Below are 14,530 nucleotides of genomic sequence, written 5' to 3' on the forward strand. Positions count from 1 at the left end.
AGGTTTAAATCCCTTTTATTCTCCTTTTTTCTCCCACCACTACATCTAATGAAATAGAGATTGTAGCAATCAGTAAGCAAGGAGCCACCTCCTTCAACAGCAACCAATTACCTCCTCTGGTCTATACAGGAGAGGGAAGTGTTCACACATTAAGTAGCCCCCTGTAAAATACAGTTCTGGATTTGTGTCAAACTAGCCAATTGCATAGTGAGGAACAAAACCAAAAAAAAAAAAAAAAAACACAGCTGTGCTGAGGACCCACATCTGAAAAAAAAAAAAAGGGGAACATCTACTTTTATGAGGAATTCCTTTGTTTTGAGCAGAGTTGCAAAAATAATATGCAACACTAATGCATACAGAAAATTCATTTCTACATTTCTATACTCTTTGTGATGGCTTTCCATGCCACTTCCATGAGTATCTTACATGATCTTTACTCTGGCTGCCACAGCAAAATCTTTGTGCTATGGATACTAGCTTTATTGGTTCCACTCTTTAAAGGGCATGTGCCTCAGCAACTGCAGATTTCTGTCTGGCAGTATCTGTGCACTGAATCTTGTGATGTGCTGCAGTCTTCTTGCAAGCTCAGCTAATCAGTGGGCAGCAACAAGCCCCAGGTGACGTATTTGACTAACTGGCAGCTAACCAAGCTGATTTGAATTTTGCATGTCACATATTGGCAGCAAACTGTTCACATCATAATCATAAAATACGTTTTGAACCAATCTAGGAAATGCATTTCAGGCAACGCTGATCAGTTTGCAGGTCTGCAGCGTGGTGAAGTAGCTCACATGCATCAGAAAAATTATGTCTCCTGAATTATTCATTCATTTTTCTTTAATTCAATAACAGGCAATAATTTTTATTCCAAGAGTTACCTGGTTAGTGTTAGTTACCAAAATGCAGTAAACAAATGTAACCATTAGTAACAGTTGACTTTTCACCACTTTTTCTGCCTTTTTTTGAGTTGTTTGGAGTACCACTTATTCTGATGTCTAAAGAGGTTTTGTCATGTGGAATCAAGTGGTGTAAGGAGTCAAAGAGTATGGAAATGGCTGTTGTATTGCACTGTATGCACAGTGAAAATGGCAAGCAAAGGCTTTCTCTTCTTCCTGTGACAGGAGTATTGAGTAATTAGCAGAAGTTCATGTATTTTTATTAGGAAGTAATTAGCAGCCAGAGAATATGGTATTGTAGAGATGGCCTAGGTTATATTACAGTATTGGATGATTCAGAAATAGACCCAGTTTCTGAACTACTTAGGTGAGTGATTACACAATGGAATTGTCCTCCCAAAATACATTGACAATTACCAGAATTGTGCATGCCACTGGGAAATTGCTGATACTAATTACCATCATTAGATACTTGAATACAAAATATCTGCAAATGCTTCAGGAATTAGACGTAAAATGGATTCTCTTCTTTCAGGTCAGCTGTGCATGTATGTCTAAAGACTAGGAGACAAAGATTAAGCCTATAATTAGGTTACAGATTTTTCTTTTATATACCTGTGAACATCTCTATGAGATTTACATTTTAAAATGGAAAATTTAGTTAATATTTTACTTAGTTTGCTTTGTGATACATGAAGAATATTTAAAACTCAAAAAATACATCAAAGACTCACCCTTTTGATACTTTATTAATTGATGAGTTCTTTCAAAAGACGTATCCTCCAAATTAATTGTATTTCATACAAGTGTATTTCACTCACTTTTTGGGATTCACGTCTTTGTAGGATGCCTCAGGTTGTGAAGACAGCACTTAGCCAGCACATGCAGAGGATAAAGCATCTCACAGGTGGAGGATTGTTCTAGCTGACTCTTAGCACATAGGGCAAGAAAATAGCAGAAGTACAAAATCCCTGGGGAATGTGGGGGGGAGGGGGTTGGGGGAGGGTTTTTTGTTTGGTTTTGATTCCTTGAACATCTCACCTGTCACTTGTATTGAAAAACTAGGCAAAGTTATCACTTCAGAAATACAACTGTGACCTTTAAACTTCTAATTTGACATAGTTATGTAAAGCTACTTCCTTAGCGTGCATTTTGTGTTGTGGCATGTTAACTTGTGGCTTAAGCCAAGTCTAATATAAAATTTAATGCATATCAAATCTTATCAGGTGGCCTATGCTGTTGGAGTGATTTCCCAGGTTAAGGCATACTATGAGTGCGTTTTTCATGGTTTCTATGATCTGCCTGCCCTGTTGGCCCATACACCCTTGAAAACCCCATGAGAAACAGTCCTGTTTCATGAATACATACATGAGAGCATGTCAGATCACGTCACCAGCAGCATTTTGAGATGTGGATGTTCATTTAATAAATTTAGAATCATCCAGCTGATCGAAGTATCAGGCCTCTTCCTTCTTTACCCGCCTCCCCAGCTGGTTTTGATGGTTGCTGCATTCATCTCTGTAAGGCCACAGGGCTTTCTCTGCTGCTCATCTCAGTGGCTTCTCTTGCTCTTTTAAAATCATCTTGTGAAGTCATTTCAGTGTTGTCTCTTCAAAAATCCCACCTAGTGGGGGGGGTTGCTGGAGCTGGGTGCTGTCATTGTCAATACAGTGTAAAATTTTTCCATTCTGTTGTCAGTAAAGAAAATGAATGTGATTTTGCCATTATGCTTAGACATGGTTTACGGAAAATGAAAAGGAAATCCTTTCCAACCTTTTCTCTTCCTTCCACCAAATAAAAGGGTGGCATAATCCAAATAAAAGTACTGACATTGCCTTTATTTTATAAATATACAAGAACTGTGTCATGACTTGTTCAAGTCATGCTGTTCCAGTGAAAAACATCTGGTTATTCTCACTCCCAGTGAGGCCACTTGGATTTGATGGAACCTCTTTTCTCTTCCTTTCTTTTTCTTTTTTCCCCACCCAAAACTCCCAGGATATCCAGTGAACACTCGCCAAAGCTCCAGATCCGGAGCCACAGTTACCTGAGGGCGGTGAGCGAAGTCTCCATCAACAGGAGCCTGGACAGCCTGGACCCCGCAGGGCTGCTGACCTCCCCCAAGTTCCGCTCCCGCAACGAGAGCTACATGAGAGCCATGAGCACCATCAGCCAGGTGGGTGACCTGCACCTGGGGCAGCCTGGAGAGCCAGTGTAACGCTGGACACTGCTTGCACTAGGAGAAATTGGATTTTGCTTTAAGTGGTGCTCACCAGCCCATTTATCTGCACCTGGGGCAGCCTGGAGAACCAGTGTAACGCTGGACACTGCTTGCAATAGGAGAAATTGGATTTTGCTTTAAGTGGTGCTCACCAGCACTCTCATTGAACAGGGTTCTTAAGGATCTTGTGCTTAGTGCCTCCAATCAATCAAAAATTTTTGAATGCCTCAAAAGAAAGTTTGTATGCTGAGTGAGGTGCTAATTTAAAATTAGGCTGTTAATAGTTTGTATTCCACAATTTTAATAGAGACTTTATTTTATGCATTCTTTACTTTGTGTACCTCCAAACCTTTCACTTAAATAGTACAAATATTACAGGACATGTATTAAGTGAAAAAATCTGTCTGTATTTTTGCTCTGAAATTCTGTAAGAGATCTTCATGCTCCTAAACAAGAAGAAAAATGAAGTCTACTGTGACAGATTCAGTTTATGTGTTTTAATGTTATAAAATAGTCTGTCCTTGCATTCAGCATGCTTGTACAGTTGAGTTCATAGGGAACAGATCTGAAAGAAGTGCAAAAGGGCCAGTACACCACGGGGCAGAGGGCCAGTAGTTCATCTGCTACATCCTCCAGCTCCTTGTTGTGATTTTTGGCTTGTTAACTTAAGTGGATCATTTGGGTAAATCACTTGGATGAAAGAACTTCCTTACACTAGTCCAGAAGTGCAGCAGGCAGGATTTGTGGTGCCAGATACTGATCCCTAATGACTGGCATACCAAATCATCACCATGTCAAAAAAAGTGTGTAACATCAGTGACACCAGGACTTCAGCTATGGCCCTAACAAATACATCTGCTATTCAATTTAGAGCTGTAGCTTCCCTTTCTGCAGTCTTCTATATTTAGACACTTCAGAGTACTTACCTGTGTATTTTGAAGTGAGGCACTTTGCATAGAGCATGGGCTGATGCTTTAAAAAGAGGGTCAGGATGTATCTGGGAGAAAACAGCACAGAAATTCATGTCTCAGAGGCAACTACATGAACATTAGGTCAGGTTACTTATTTAGCTGCATACCTAACACACAAAGCTGTCAGCCAAGAAGTGGTTATCCTTTGCCAAGGTGAACAAGTTTTTTTGGTTTAAAAATGCATTAATTCAGAGATATTTACTTGAGGATTGGATATTCTCTGCTATTGTAAGATTATTCTTTTTGTTGTACTGCCTACTACTCTTCCAGGCTTTTTAAATAGTTTTCCTTTGAAAAAGATATCTTTTGCTCTCTGAGATTTTTCAATTATGTATACAAAGACTCCACAAAGCATTTTTCTTGGTAACATTAATCCTGGAAGAGAATTTCTAATGGGGTTTTTTTCTACCTTCCTAACATAGTCTTATCTTCTCCTGCTAACTTGGTCTTCTACATGCTTGAAAACTAACAAAATCCTCAAGTGATTGTTTCCATCTGCATGTCTCATACAGTGATAATTATTGTGCTTTAATGCCAAGCTCAGGGCTCAATGCTCAGTTTAGAAACATGAGCATCCATTAATAATTAAGCCAAGGTAAATGGTTTCCAGATTCTTAAGACCTGTAGGAAGTTTTTGAATGCTCTTTAACCACCATGAGCACAAGTCTTTGTCACCACCTAGTGTCTGCTGCACAAAGGGTCTAAAGATTCCTTTGCATCTGCTCTCAGCCAGAAATTTTGTTCTACAGACATTTTTCCCCAGCAGCAAAGCTGGTTCCCTTACCAACCTCCCCTTCCTGTATTTGTTACCCTGCAGCTTTCCAGCCACTCAGGTTTTATCAGTGTGATTGCCTGTGGGTTGCATTGATAATGTACTGGGGTTAAGCTGACCCTTCTTGTTTTTTCCTCACCACACAATGAAAGTGTGATTTTTGTTTTACATGTAATGACCACAATGACCAATCATTCAACCTCTGCTCTGGGTCCTGGGTCATGTAAAACAGAAGTTGCTATGAGGGCTCCAGGCTTCCCACCAGTTTCAGAAGAGCCAAGAGCACAAACTCTGCTGAATCTTTGCCAACACCTCTGTCTCCCCTTTTTATACATTATTTTTTTTCCCCTCACAATTGCTGCTATGGGATGTCCCATTTATCTTTCATGTGTAAAGGGATCCTCTAACAGGTGCTGGCCGTTGTGCCACCGTAGCTTGAGAGTGTTCTTCTGACTCCACGTGACATTTGCCACTAATTTTTCTTTATCAGAAAGAATTCCTGGGTTAGGCTTCCCTGCTCTCTGTCTGCCCCCGCCCTTATCTCTGTCCTTCGGCTGAAACAGTTTCTCCAAGCATAGGCTTTTTATGAGAACAGGCAGTCAGACTAAACAGCTATGTTTGCAAGCTACAGATTTAACTCAAAGATGTACATTTCACCTAAATCAAAATGGATTTCTACTCTGGAAAATTTCCACTCTGTCTCATTTCTCCCCCCTTTCCTAAAAATAAGTAAATTCTTTTACTTAATGCAAATCCCTACTACAATAAGTGTCTCTTAATGCTTTACCATGTACATTTGATAAGGAGGTTAACATAGCTACTCGCTGTAGTATTCTCCAATTCCAAATTAGCAATACAAAGAATAACCCTAAACTTACTCTAACTAATATTAACAAAACTACAATGGGATGGCACAACTTCTTATTAAAGATCCCACTTTCATTTGGTGACCACCCAAAGATCACATCCCACCGGTGATGATCCGCATTTTGTTTTATTCTTTGCAGAATTCTGGTTATTTCTTTTGTATCCTGTTGGACAGTAATTAGGGTTTGCGTGGAATATCCACGCGCGGGCCGCACTGACCCTGCCGGGTGTCTGCCTGCAGGTGAGTGAGATGGAGGTGAACGGCCAGTTCGAGTCCGTCTGCGAGTCGGTGTTCAGCGAGCTGGAGTCCCAGGCTGTGGAAGCGCTGGATCTGCCCATGCCGGGCTGCTTCCGCATGAGGAGCCACAGCTACGTGCGGGCCATCGAGAAGGGCTGCTCCCAGGATGACGAGTGCATATCGCTGCGCTCCTCCTCTCCCCCGCGCACCACCACCACCGTGAGGACCATCCAGAGCAGTACTGGTGAGTAACGCAGAGGGAAATCCAGAGGGGGGTGGCAAGGCAAGGTTCTTCCCATGCATTTCCATCAGATCAAGCTTTTCTCTGCCAGATGCCAAGCTCTTAACGGAGTCTTGTGTTTCACCAGGGAGCTGGACAGACTAATCAGCCTCAAACCACGCATAGACCAAGGCTGATCCCTTTGATATGGTTCCTTCTGTGTCCAAGCTAATTTATTCTGAGCTAAAAGCATACAGAAGGGAATTCCAAGGTCATGTCTCATCTTGTTATCCTCCCCAAAAGAGCAATCACAATTTGGCAAGGCTGAGCAAAGAAGGCTCTGGGTTGGCAGTTCTGCTGGCTGTGACCAGCAAAGAGTCCCTCTGATGAGGTCTTCTACAAAGTTGAAGTGATTGTATAAGTTACTGGATGTGGTTTTTACTGGCTTGAAGAGACTGTTCCAGCTCTCTAGGCCCCATCTAAGATGTGAGAATGAAGAAAGGAAAGAAGAAGCAGTCTGCAGGTCAAAACATGCATGTTCACATTTTGCTGTTACATTCTTTCTGCAGTTCAAACTATTCAAGCCTCGCTAGAGGAAGAGGTTTCGGTGTAAACATGAGACTTCTAATCTTTTTAATGTTCGAGGTTGCTTTTCTTTTGGAAATAACCATGATGAATGTCAGATTTTGTCACCAAAATCGTGCTTAAGGGGAAGAAAAACCAAGTAAAACCAAATTCCAAATCTGCCTCTCTCATTCAGGAAAGCAAGAGGCAGGAGCCATTACATGTGTGTGCTCTTCCCTGTGGCAAGATGAGAGAGAGCCTCTTTCTTTTGACTTCTGTGCAACCATTCCACTGTTTTACACAAGCTTCATTTACTATTCATGTACTGTTCATATACTAATCATGTTCTTGACTAATATTGACTATTATACGTATTTCACTGTACCTGCTATCTCTTTTGCTGTGTTTTTTCATTTCTGTTTTCTGTAAACTTTTGTCCTTCTGTGTGTTATCTCAGAGGTGCAGTTGTTTATTCCTTGTAAGTCTTTTTTAAAGCTGCTTGTCAATTGTTCTGTGTCATCAAAGAACACTTTAAATCCTTTTACCAAAAATGTTCAGCTAAATTAAAGATTTTTCTAAAAGTAGCAAGTTAAACTACTGTTGGAAATATATTGGCAGTACATCACAAACATCAAAGCATTTTTAACAAATGCTGCAGAGAAGTTCTCATCTAAATCACTAAAGAAATAGTATTCACATGACAGCATTTCTGCTATAGAAATAGCCCTTGTGAGCACACAGGGTTTGCCCCAAACCACAAAGACAGGACTTGCATAAGGTGTGTGCTACTTCATTGTGTGGTATTAGTTTGTGTCAAACATATTCTGAGGCAAAAGCTGAAGGATGGGAGTTTTCAGGGATTTTTCAGTGTGTACTCATCTTTGTTAAATCAGCTTGGGTTGATCCCAAAAAGGGTTTTCTATTCTGTGAGAATGGCTTTGGTAACACTTTTCCTTTATGAAAATAACTGTGATCCTAAATACAGAAGAGAATAACTATTTTTCATTATCCCTATGTAAGAGGTTGTTTCTGTCACTTAGGAAAATGATGCCCGTGTCTGGGGATGATGATGTATAAATGGAGAAGGTTGGCTGTGTGTGCCAGCCAAAAATGCTGGAAAACATGAAAGAGGAAAATCTGTACTGTAAACTATCTCTTGTTTATGGTCCCTTTTTTGTAGTGAAACCATAGAGACCTGATCTCTTCTCTGGGTAGCTGGCTTTAATTAAAAAAATCATATGAACAAAACTGTGATATTGAAAAACATAATCCAGTGAGTATGTCTTGAGTTATTGCTTCTGTAGTCAGGGTGTTAAAAGCAGAAAGAAATGATTTGCAGTGCTCTCTGGACGTACATACAAGCATTAAAAGATTGCTGTGGATGCCTGTTTTCTGCTGTGGGAATTTTACTGAGTTATCTTTTTCATTTTCTAATTCTTGGGCTCCAAGGGCCCATCCCTTCCGCTGGTAGCCTTTCAGACAACTTGTCTCCTTTAGTACCTGACTTACATACCACTGTCTGCTGAATGGGTATTAGAATTTAATTAATTATATTCAAAAACAAGGTGCTGACTACCTTGGTGTTGCCTGTGCCTGGCTCACAGAAGAGAAATATAAAGGCAATGTTGATGGTTTCTATTTATATCTGCTTCAATAAAATGGAAAATGGAAAAACAACTAGGCAGACATGAAGAAAGGAGAACAGTATCTCAGGTTTATCTCCACCGAGGTGATGTTGCAAATGTTTTTGTGGAGACATGGGAGCAGTTATGATCTAAAAATGGTTTTAATATCCCCAAATCAGAGAACAGTCCTCCTGCCCCTAAAGTATCTCTGCCTGTTCAACCAAGAAAGATTCCTTTCATCAACATTAGCAATACCCTCAAGAACGTGGCTTTTAATTCACTAATGCCAAAGCTGTGATCATGCACTGATATTGAGAATCTCTTTGCCAGCTGAAAGTACAGGGAAATGCCAGCTTGATGGTGGAAAAGACAGGAGAGCTGTCAGTTTACTGGATTCAAAATTGTTCCTCTAGAGCAATGATCCACAACTTTCCAGGGCATCTGGATAAAGCAAGAACTATGGACAAAAATCACACTTTGCCTGTTAGCCTTTGCTGTTGGGGTGGCAGCCTTAGGTTTTCATTTCCTTTTGTCACACAGTGTTGGCGGTTTAGTTCTGCAATCAGGAATTGCACCTCTAGCTCAGTTCCTGAGGATGTTCCCAGTCTGACTACAAATCTGTGCACTGACTATGGCACAGAGCTCAGCTAAGGGTGGCTGCCCACCTGGTGGCCTCTGCAGCCTGCACTGACTTTATGCTGCTGTGGGGACACTGAGGGGTGGCTGCAGCTCAGTGAAACAGCCCAAATGTAAAAATGGAGGTGGAGGCACAAACCTGATGTCACCAAAGGGGTGAAATGTTACACTATGAGTGGGGAGGAAAATCCTAACCTCACCAAAGTCTGCTACCAAATTTCCTCCTAATGTCCAACCTAAACCTTCTGTCCAACCAGGCACAGCTTAGGAATAAGTCCTCTCATGCTGTCACAGTTTGCCTGGGAGAAGGAGTCAATCCCCATGTGTGAGTCAATGCATACAGGTAATGATGGCAACCACCAAACCACAGCTGAAAGGCAAAGAGTAGAGTTATTTCATTACCTCACCAACATGGCTGGGCAGAAGAGAAACACATTGGTTCATGGCCTCTGTGGAGCTTAGTTCATCCTTGTGAAAAGGCACAGTAGGTTTAGTTCATCCTAGAGCACAGTAATGAGGGGAACCACTGCTTGCCCCAGGCATCAAAAGGCCTTACACATGTGTAATTTATCACAAGGCTGTGCTTTTATGATATTTCACTTCCAGCAGAATGCTCAAGCATGTCTGTGTGTTGTCTCTACACAAGAATTCTACTTCTCAAAACCAGCAGAGGATGAACAACACTGGGCATAATAAATAGACACTTGTTCCCACTCTGACATTCTTAGCATTCCCAGCTGCAAGGTCACTTTGAGCAAAAACTATTCCCTCCTTGCCAATCTTCCTGTTTTAACCCTTTCCTCCCAACACCCACCTGGCTACAAACTCCGTTTATCCTCGCTTTTAAATGAAGGGTTTTGGAAGGAGGAAGAGAAAATGCAATCTTGACATTTTATATGGAATTATACATCACACACAGGATCACTGGGTTGGAAGACATCTTTAAGATCATTGAGTCCAACCCAGCCCTAAAACCTCAACTAGACCATGGCACAGAGTGCCACATCCAGTCACACATTCAGGGATGGTGACTCCACCACCTCCCCGGGCAGACCATTCCAGCATTTTATCACCCTTTCTGAAAAAAACTTTTTCTTAATATCCAACCTATATTTCCCTTGATGCAGCTTGAGACTGTGTCCTCTGGTTCTGTCAGTTGCTGCCTGGTGAAAGTGACCAACCCCTACCTGACTACAGCCACATTTCAGGGAGTTGTGTAGAGAGTGATAAGGTCACCTCTGAGTCTCCTTTTCTCCAGGCTGAACACCCCCAGCTCCCTCAGTCGTTCCTCACAGGGCTTGTGTTCCAAGCCCCTCACCAGCCTCTTTGCCTCCTCTGGACGCACTCAGGAGTTCTATGTAGTAAGCTCTATGTCACAACTGCATCATGCCTTGAAAGTTAATCAGCTGAAAAGCTCTGTTCACCCTCCTATTTGCCCTCTCAGTATCAGAGGTACCCATGGAGGCATCCTGACTGGGGCCATCCCTGGGAGCAGGGCTGTGCAGGCCGGGAGGCAGAGCAGCCCTGAAGTGCTGACATATGTTATACACCATAGGCTGCACTAAAAATTAACACCCAGGTCATTTGAGCCCTTCAAAGGAGTTTAATGAGCTGTGAGTTATTACATAATTTGATCCCAGGTTATTTGCAGATGCAACTATTGTAGCTGAAGCGCTTCACAACAAATCCAGTCACTAAATAAGTAGCCTTTTAACAATTTTAAGTCTGTGAATCATTTCAATGAGCTTGAAGAATGCAGTAATTAAGAAACAATTAAATGTTAAAGGAGTCAAAAGAACATCTTTCTACTACATTTATTGTGTCTCTGTTTCTAAACTTTCCCAATGTAGCCGTGCATGATGCTTTGCTGTAAACAAACCTTGTGACATTGTGAGGGCTCAGGCATGGGCACACATGCATACAAATATATAATATAGTATAATGTACAAATATGTAATGATATCTCTCTGACAGAGCTCAAGTTGTAACATCAGGAAAAACTCTGCACTGGATTGCAATTCAGTTCCTATCCCCCGTAGAGTTAGGGGAAGAGAAATATCAGAGTTATCTGCAGCAATGCCATCTGGTGATTCTCAGTAATATTACACTTCTGCTTAAAAGCAAAATAAGTAAAAATCCCAAGGAAATCATGCTGTGTTGCCAGCAGGTTAGAGAAGGACAGAGAGTTACCACAGTATATGCTAATTGCAGTCTTTCAGCTGAGCAAACCATTTTCCTTCCATTCATTGGAACATCTGATCAAGACAAGTCAGGCATTTTGTGGAAAATCTCTAAGGGGCTGCCTAGCCAATTAAAAAAAAAAAAAAGCATATAAAATGCAAATAAGTCTAAAACCTGACTTGTGCCAGAGAGAATTCAAAAATAAAATCAAATCCTGTGGATAAGGAAGCTGTAACTGAGTGTATGCCAGATGCAAGTACTTTGGATTCCTCAGAGCTGTCCTTTCAGAGACTGCTCTGTTCAAAAGGAAACGACAAATTAGGATTTCACATGTGATTTCCAGTTGAAGCTAAGGTTGGTTTCTGGATCTGTAACAAAATTAGGATATTTCCACAGAAGGTCTGAAGAAATATGACTACGTTAAGGCCTTCATGCAGATGTTGAAACTTAAAATAAATCTGAGGTTTGTAGAAAACTGTTTGACAAAGAATTTACATGGTTCATTTCCTCTCTTTCCTCGAGTAATCCTAAAACGTGTTCTGCCTTTGGATCTGCTATCAAATTGCTTAAATCAGCACTTTAAAATGTTTTCCTTTGTTAATGAGGATCTGACCTTGGAGGAGAACATTATTTCCAGTTTCAGAGGTGTCTTACTATAGCTAGTACGAATTTCATCTCTTCTATCCTAGTAGTCAACTAGATGAATATTAAGCTCCACATCACATCAAAACCCACCATTTTTATGAAGCCAGTGAAGGTTTTTAATGAGAAATTCAGAAAGGGTGAGAAAAGGACTTTATTTTGTAGAGCATGGCCTAATTATTTTTTTCCACATTTGAAAACTTAGTTTGGAGGAATTTACAGCAGTCTCCAAAGTTATAAATGTGTTTCAAATACAGGGAATTAAAAACCATTATTACCCTTTGGTATTCCATTTTTGCTTACTATTCTTACTCTTTATTTGCTTGATATGCTTCTAAACATTTGGGCTAAGGCTCATAGTGAGGTAAGAATGTGAGAAAGACCTTAATTATTCAAAACTACGAGCTTAAAATGTCTTGAAGGAATATGTTGTCTTACTTTGTGAACACTTCCAGAAACACGGAACAACTCTGCTATTTTGTTGAGACGGCACTTGTTTGGTTGACTTCTCCAGCTGTCCAAACAACTTGGACATCTCCAAGACTGAAAATGGGTGACTCTGCCATTGGCCAACTCTGCCAATGTCTGTGTTTCTCTCATGCTGGGGAGTGCCATGCTGGGCACACATTTGAGATGTGGCCTCACCAGAATTACACCTCCCTCAAACCTCCAGCTGTGCTTTAGCAAAGCCTGGCATGCAGTGAGCAGTCCTCAGTGCAATGTTACACTGCTGTGTGCTTCTCAGCCTGATGCTCTGTAAGATCCTGGTGGCCTTTTGAGATGCTGAGAGTAAGATGGCCATCAGACCTGTGAGCTGATAGTCTCAAATGAAATGGGAGAAAGCATGATTTTAGAGGAGAACTTTAACAAAAATCCCTATTGTTCTATGCAAAGAAATATTAAGTGTATTTCTTATCAAGTGGAGCACAAATAAAGAGGACACAGGGATTAGCTACTTAAAATGTAATGTTTCATTATGTGTTAATTTTGCATTAATTTTGATTCAGATATGGAAAATTTTGTGGAAGCCCTTTGCATATATTTGTATGGAATGTGCTTAAATTCATTTTTCCATTAATCTGTTTCTTTTGATTATATTGCACACACAAAAAGTGATAACCTTTTCAGGTGTTCAGATTTACACAGCTCTTCCTAAAGGTGTACAGAGCATGTTTGGATTTGAACTCTGCTTTAGTTTCAGACTAGATAGGTGTGTTATCAAATGCACCGCTACTGGAGATTTTTGTAGGGATGTTCAGGACCCCAATTTCATGGAGACCTCCCAGTGTGCTGATGCAGTGAGAGAGTCCTGGTCCAATGATTGTGTGCCCCACTCCTGCTGGTGTGCACATTCTTGTGGAAGTGCCCTGATGGAGCCTGCAGCCATGCCTGTGTAGTACAGCACCTGAATGCCCAGCACCTAGCTGGTAAAAAATGCCACTTGATGTACCATAACAAATGTACAGGAAGTCATTACAAGCAAAACAGTAATTTAAAAGTTGTTCTGCTGACTGAGCACTGCATGCCTCACGTCTCATTAGCTGAGAATTAACATTTTTCTAAGCCCATAAACAAGCGTGAAACCTCAATAATTTTGCCACAATCCAAGAAGCGATGGTTTATGGCAAACAGTCCCTCCTGCTCACTGCTGCAAGGCAAGTCTGCCCTTTGCCAGCAGCTTGGGCTGGCTGACAGGTCTGCCTTAGACAGGGGCAGCAGTTTAGCTCAGGTCTGGTGTCCTAAGAGCAAACTCAGGACGAGGCTGATGTGATTTCAGCAGCTCTGACTCAGCAGCCTTGTGTATCTGTGGTTTTGGGAACAGAGTTTCCTGACTTGAACACGAGAGTAGGAACCAACCTTCTTTGAAATATGTCTGGAATCACATCACAAGGAAGCAGGTTTCCCATAGCAGCACCAGCTTGTAATTGCAAACTAATGGATGGAATATGTAGCAGGATATAAAATAAAATAAAACCACAGTCGTTTTTCATTTGTAAATTGTGAGAGGGCAATATAACTTTTATCCCAAAATGTTGTTCTCAGGAACTGGTCATTGCTCTTATTCTCAGAACTCTGAGAACTAGAGATACATCATTCCTTAGCTCAAGAGTGAATAATTAAATTTTCCCTTTATGGAAAAATACAACAAAGACCGGAATCTTTCTTTTTTCCAGCTTATTTCCATTGCAATGTTCTTGTGATGGCAGTGACAGAAATGAGCTGAATCAGTAACTGAAGACATGCCCCAATTTATATAATGAGATCACATTTTGAGTAATAATTCCTGCCATTTTCCTAAAATAGATTCCTGTGCTTTTAACTACAGTTGTCTTTTGGAAAGCAGGACTTAGGCCTCTTTCCTGAAGAGGCTGTGCTTAATTAATACAGGCAGTGTGTAAAAATAACTCAGGTTTTTCTTTTTAGTTTGTGCTACTGTCCAATCTCCAGCCAGGTGCTGCCACTCACCTTCACTAAGTTCCACATCATTCCTTTAAGACAAACCTCAATATTTTGGTTTTCCCCATATATAATACTTGCAAAGCTCTCTTGAGCCATAGGATTTTGCAAGAAGTTACAGATGAAATACTTGGTGATGATGAGCTTTTTAAAGTGACTGAGTGATTTTTGATTTCAAAAAACTAAGAATTTTTAATAAGTGTGTTTAATGAGTACAGCTCTACAGGGCCCCTCTTGTAG

At 40.9% G+C, this 14,530-nt stretch overlaps 1 protein-coding gene across 7 annotated transcripts in view; it reads left to right on the top strand.

Annotated features, from left to right (window-relative positions):
- DLGAP1 (DLG associated protein 1) overlaps positions 1-14,530 on the top strand; it is a 401,400-nt gene that overhangs the window by 302,604 nt on the left and 84,266 nt on the right. For all 7 annotated transcript variants that reach the window (XM_071417710.1, XM_071417688.1, XM_071417726.1 and 4 more), the window contains 2 exons: positions 2,895-3,072; positions 5,969-6,209. In XM_071417710.1, coding sequence (XP_071273811.1) covers positions 2,895-3,072; positions 5,969-6,209 — 419 coding nt within the window. The remainder of the gene's footprint in view (positions 1-2,894; positions 3,073-5,968; positions 6,210-14,530) is intronic.

This window comes from Agelaius tricolor, unplaced genomic scaffold, assembly GCF_023055355.1.
Source record: "Agelaius tricolor isolate 1412-34295 unplaced genomic scaffold, bAgeTri1.0.p SCAF_2, whole genome shotgun sequence".
NCBI classification, from domain to species: Eukaryota; Metazoa; Chordata; class Aves; order Passeriformes; family Icteridae; genus Agelaius; species Agelaius tricolor.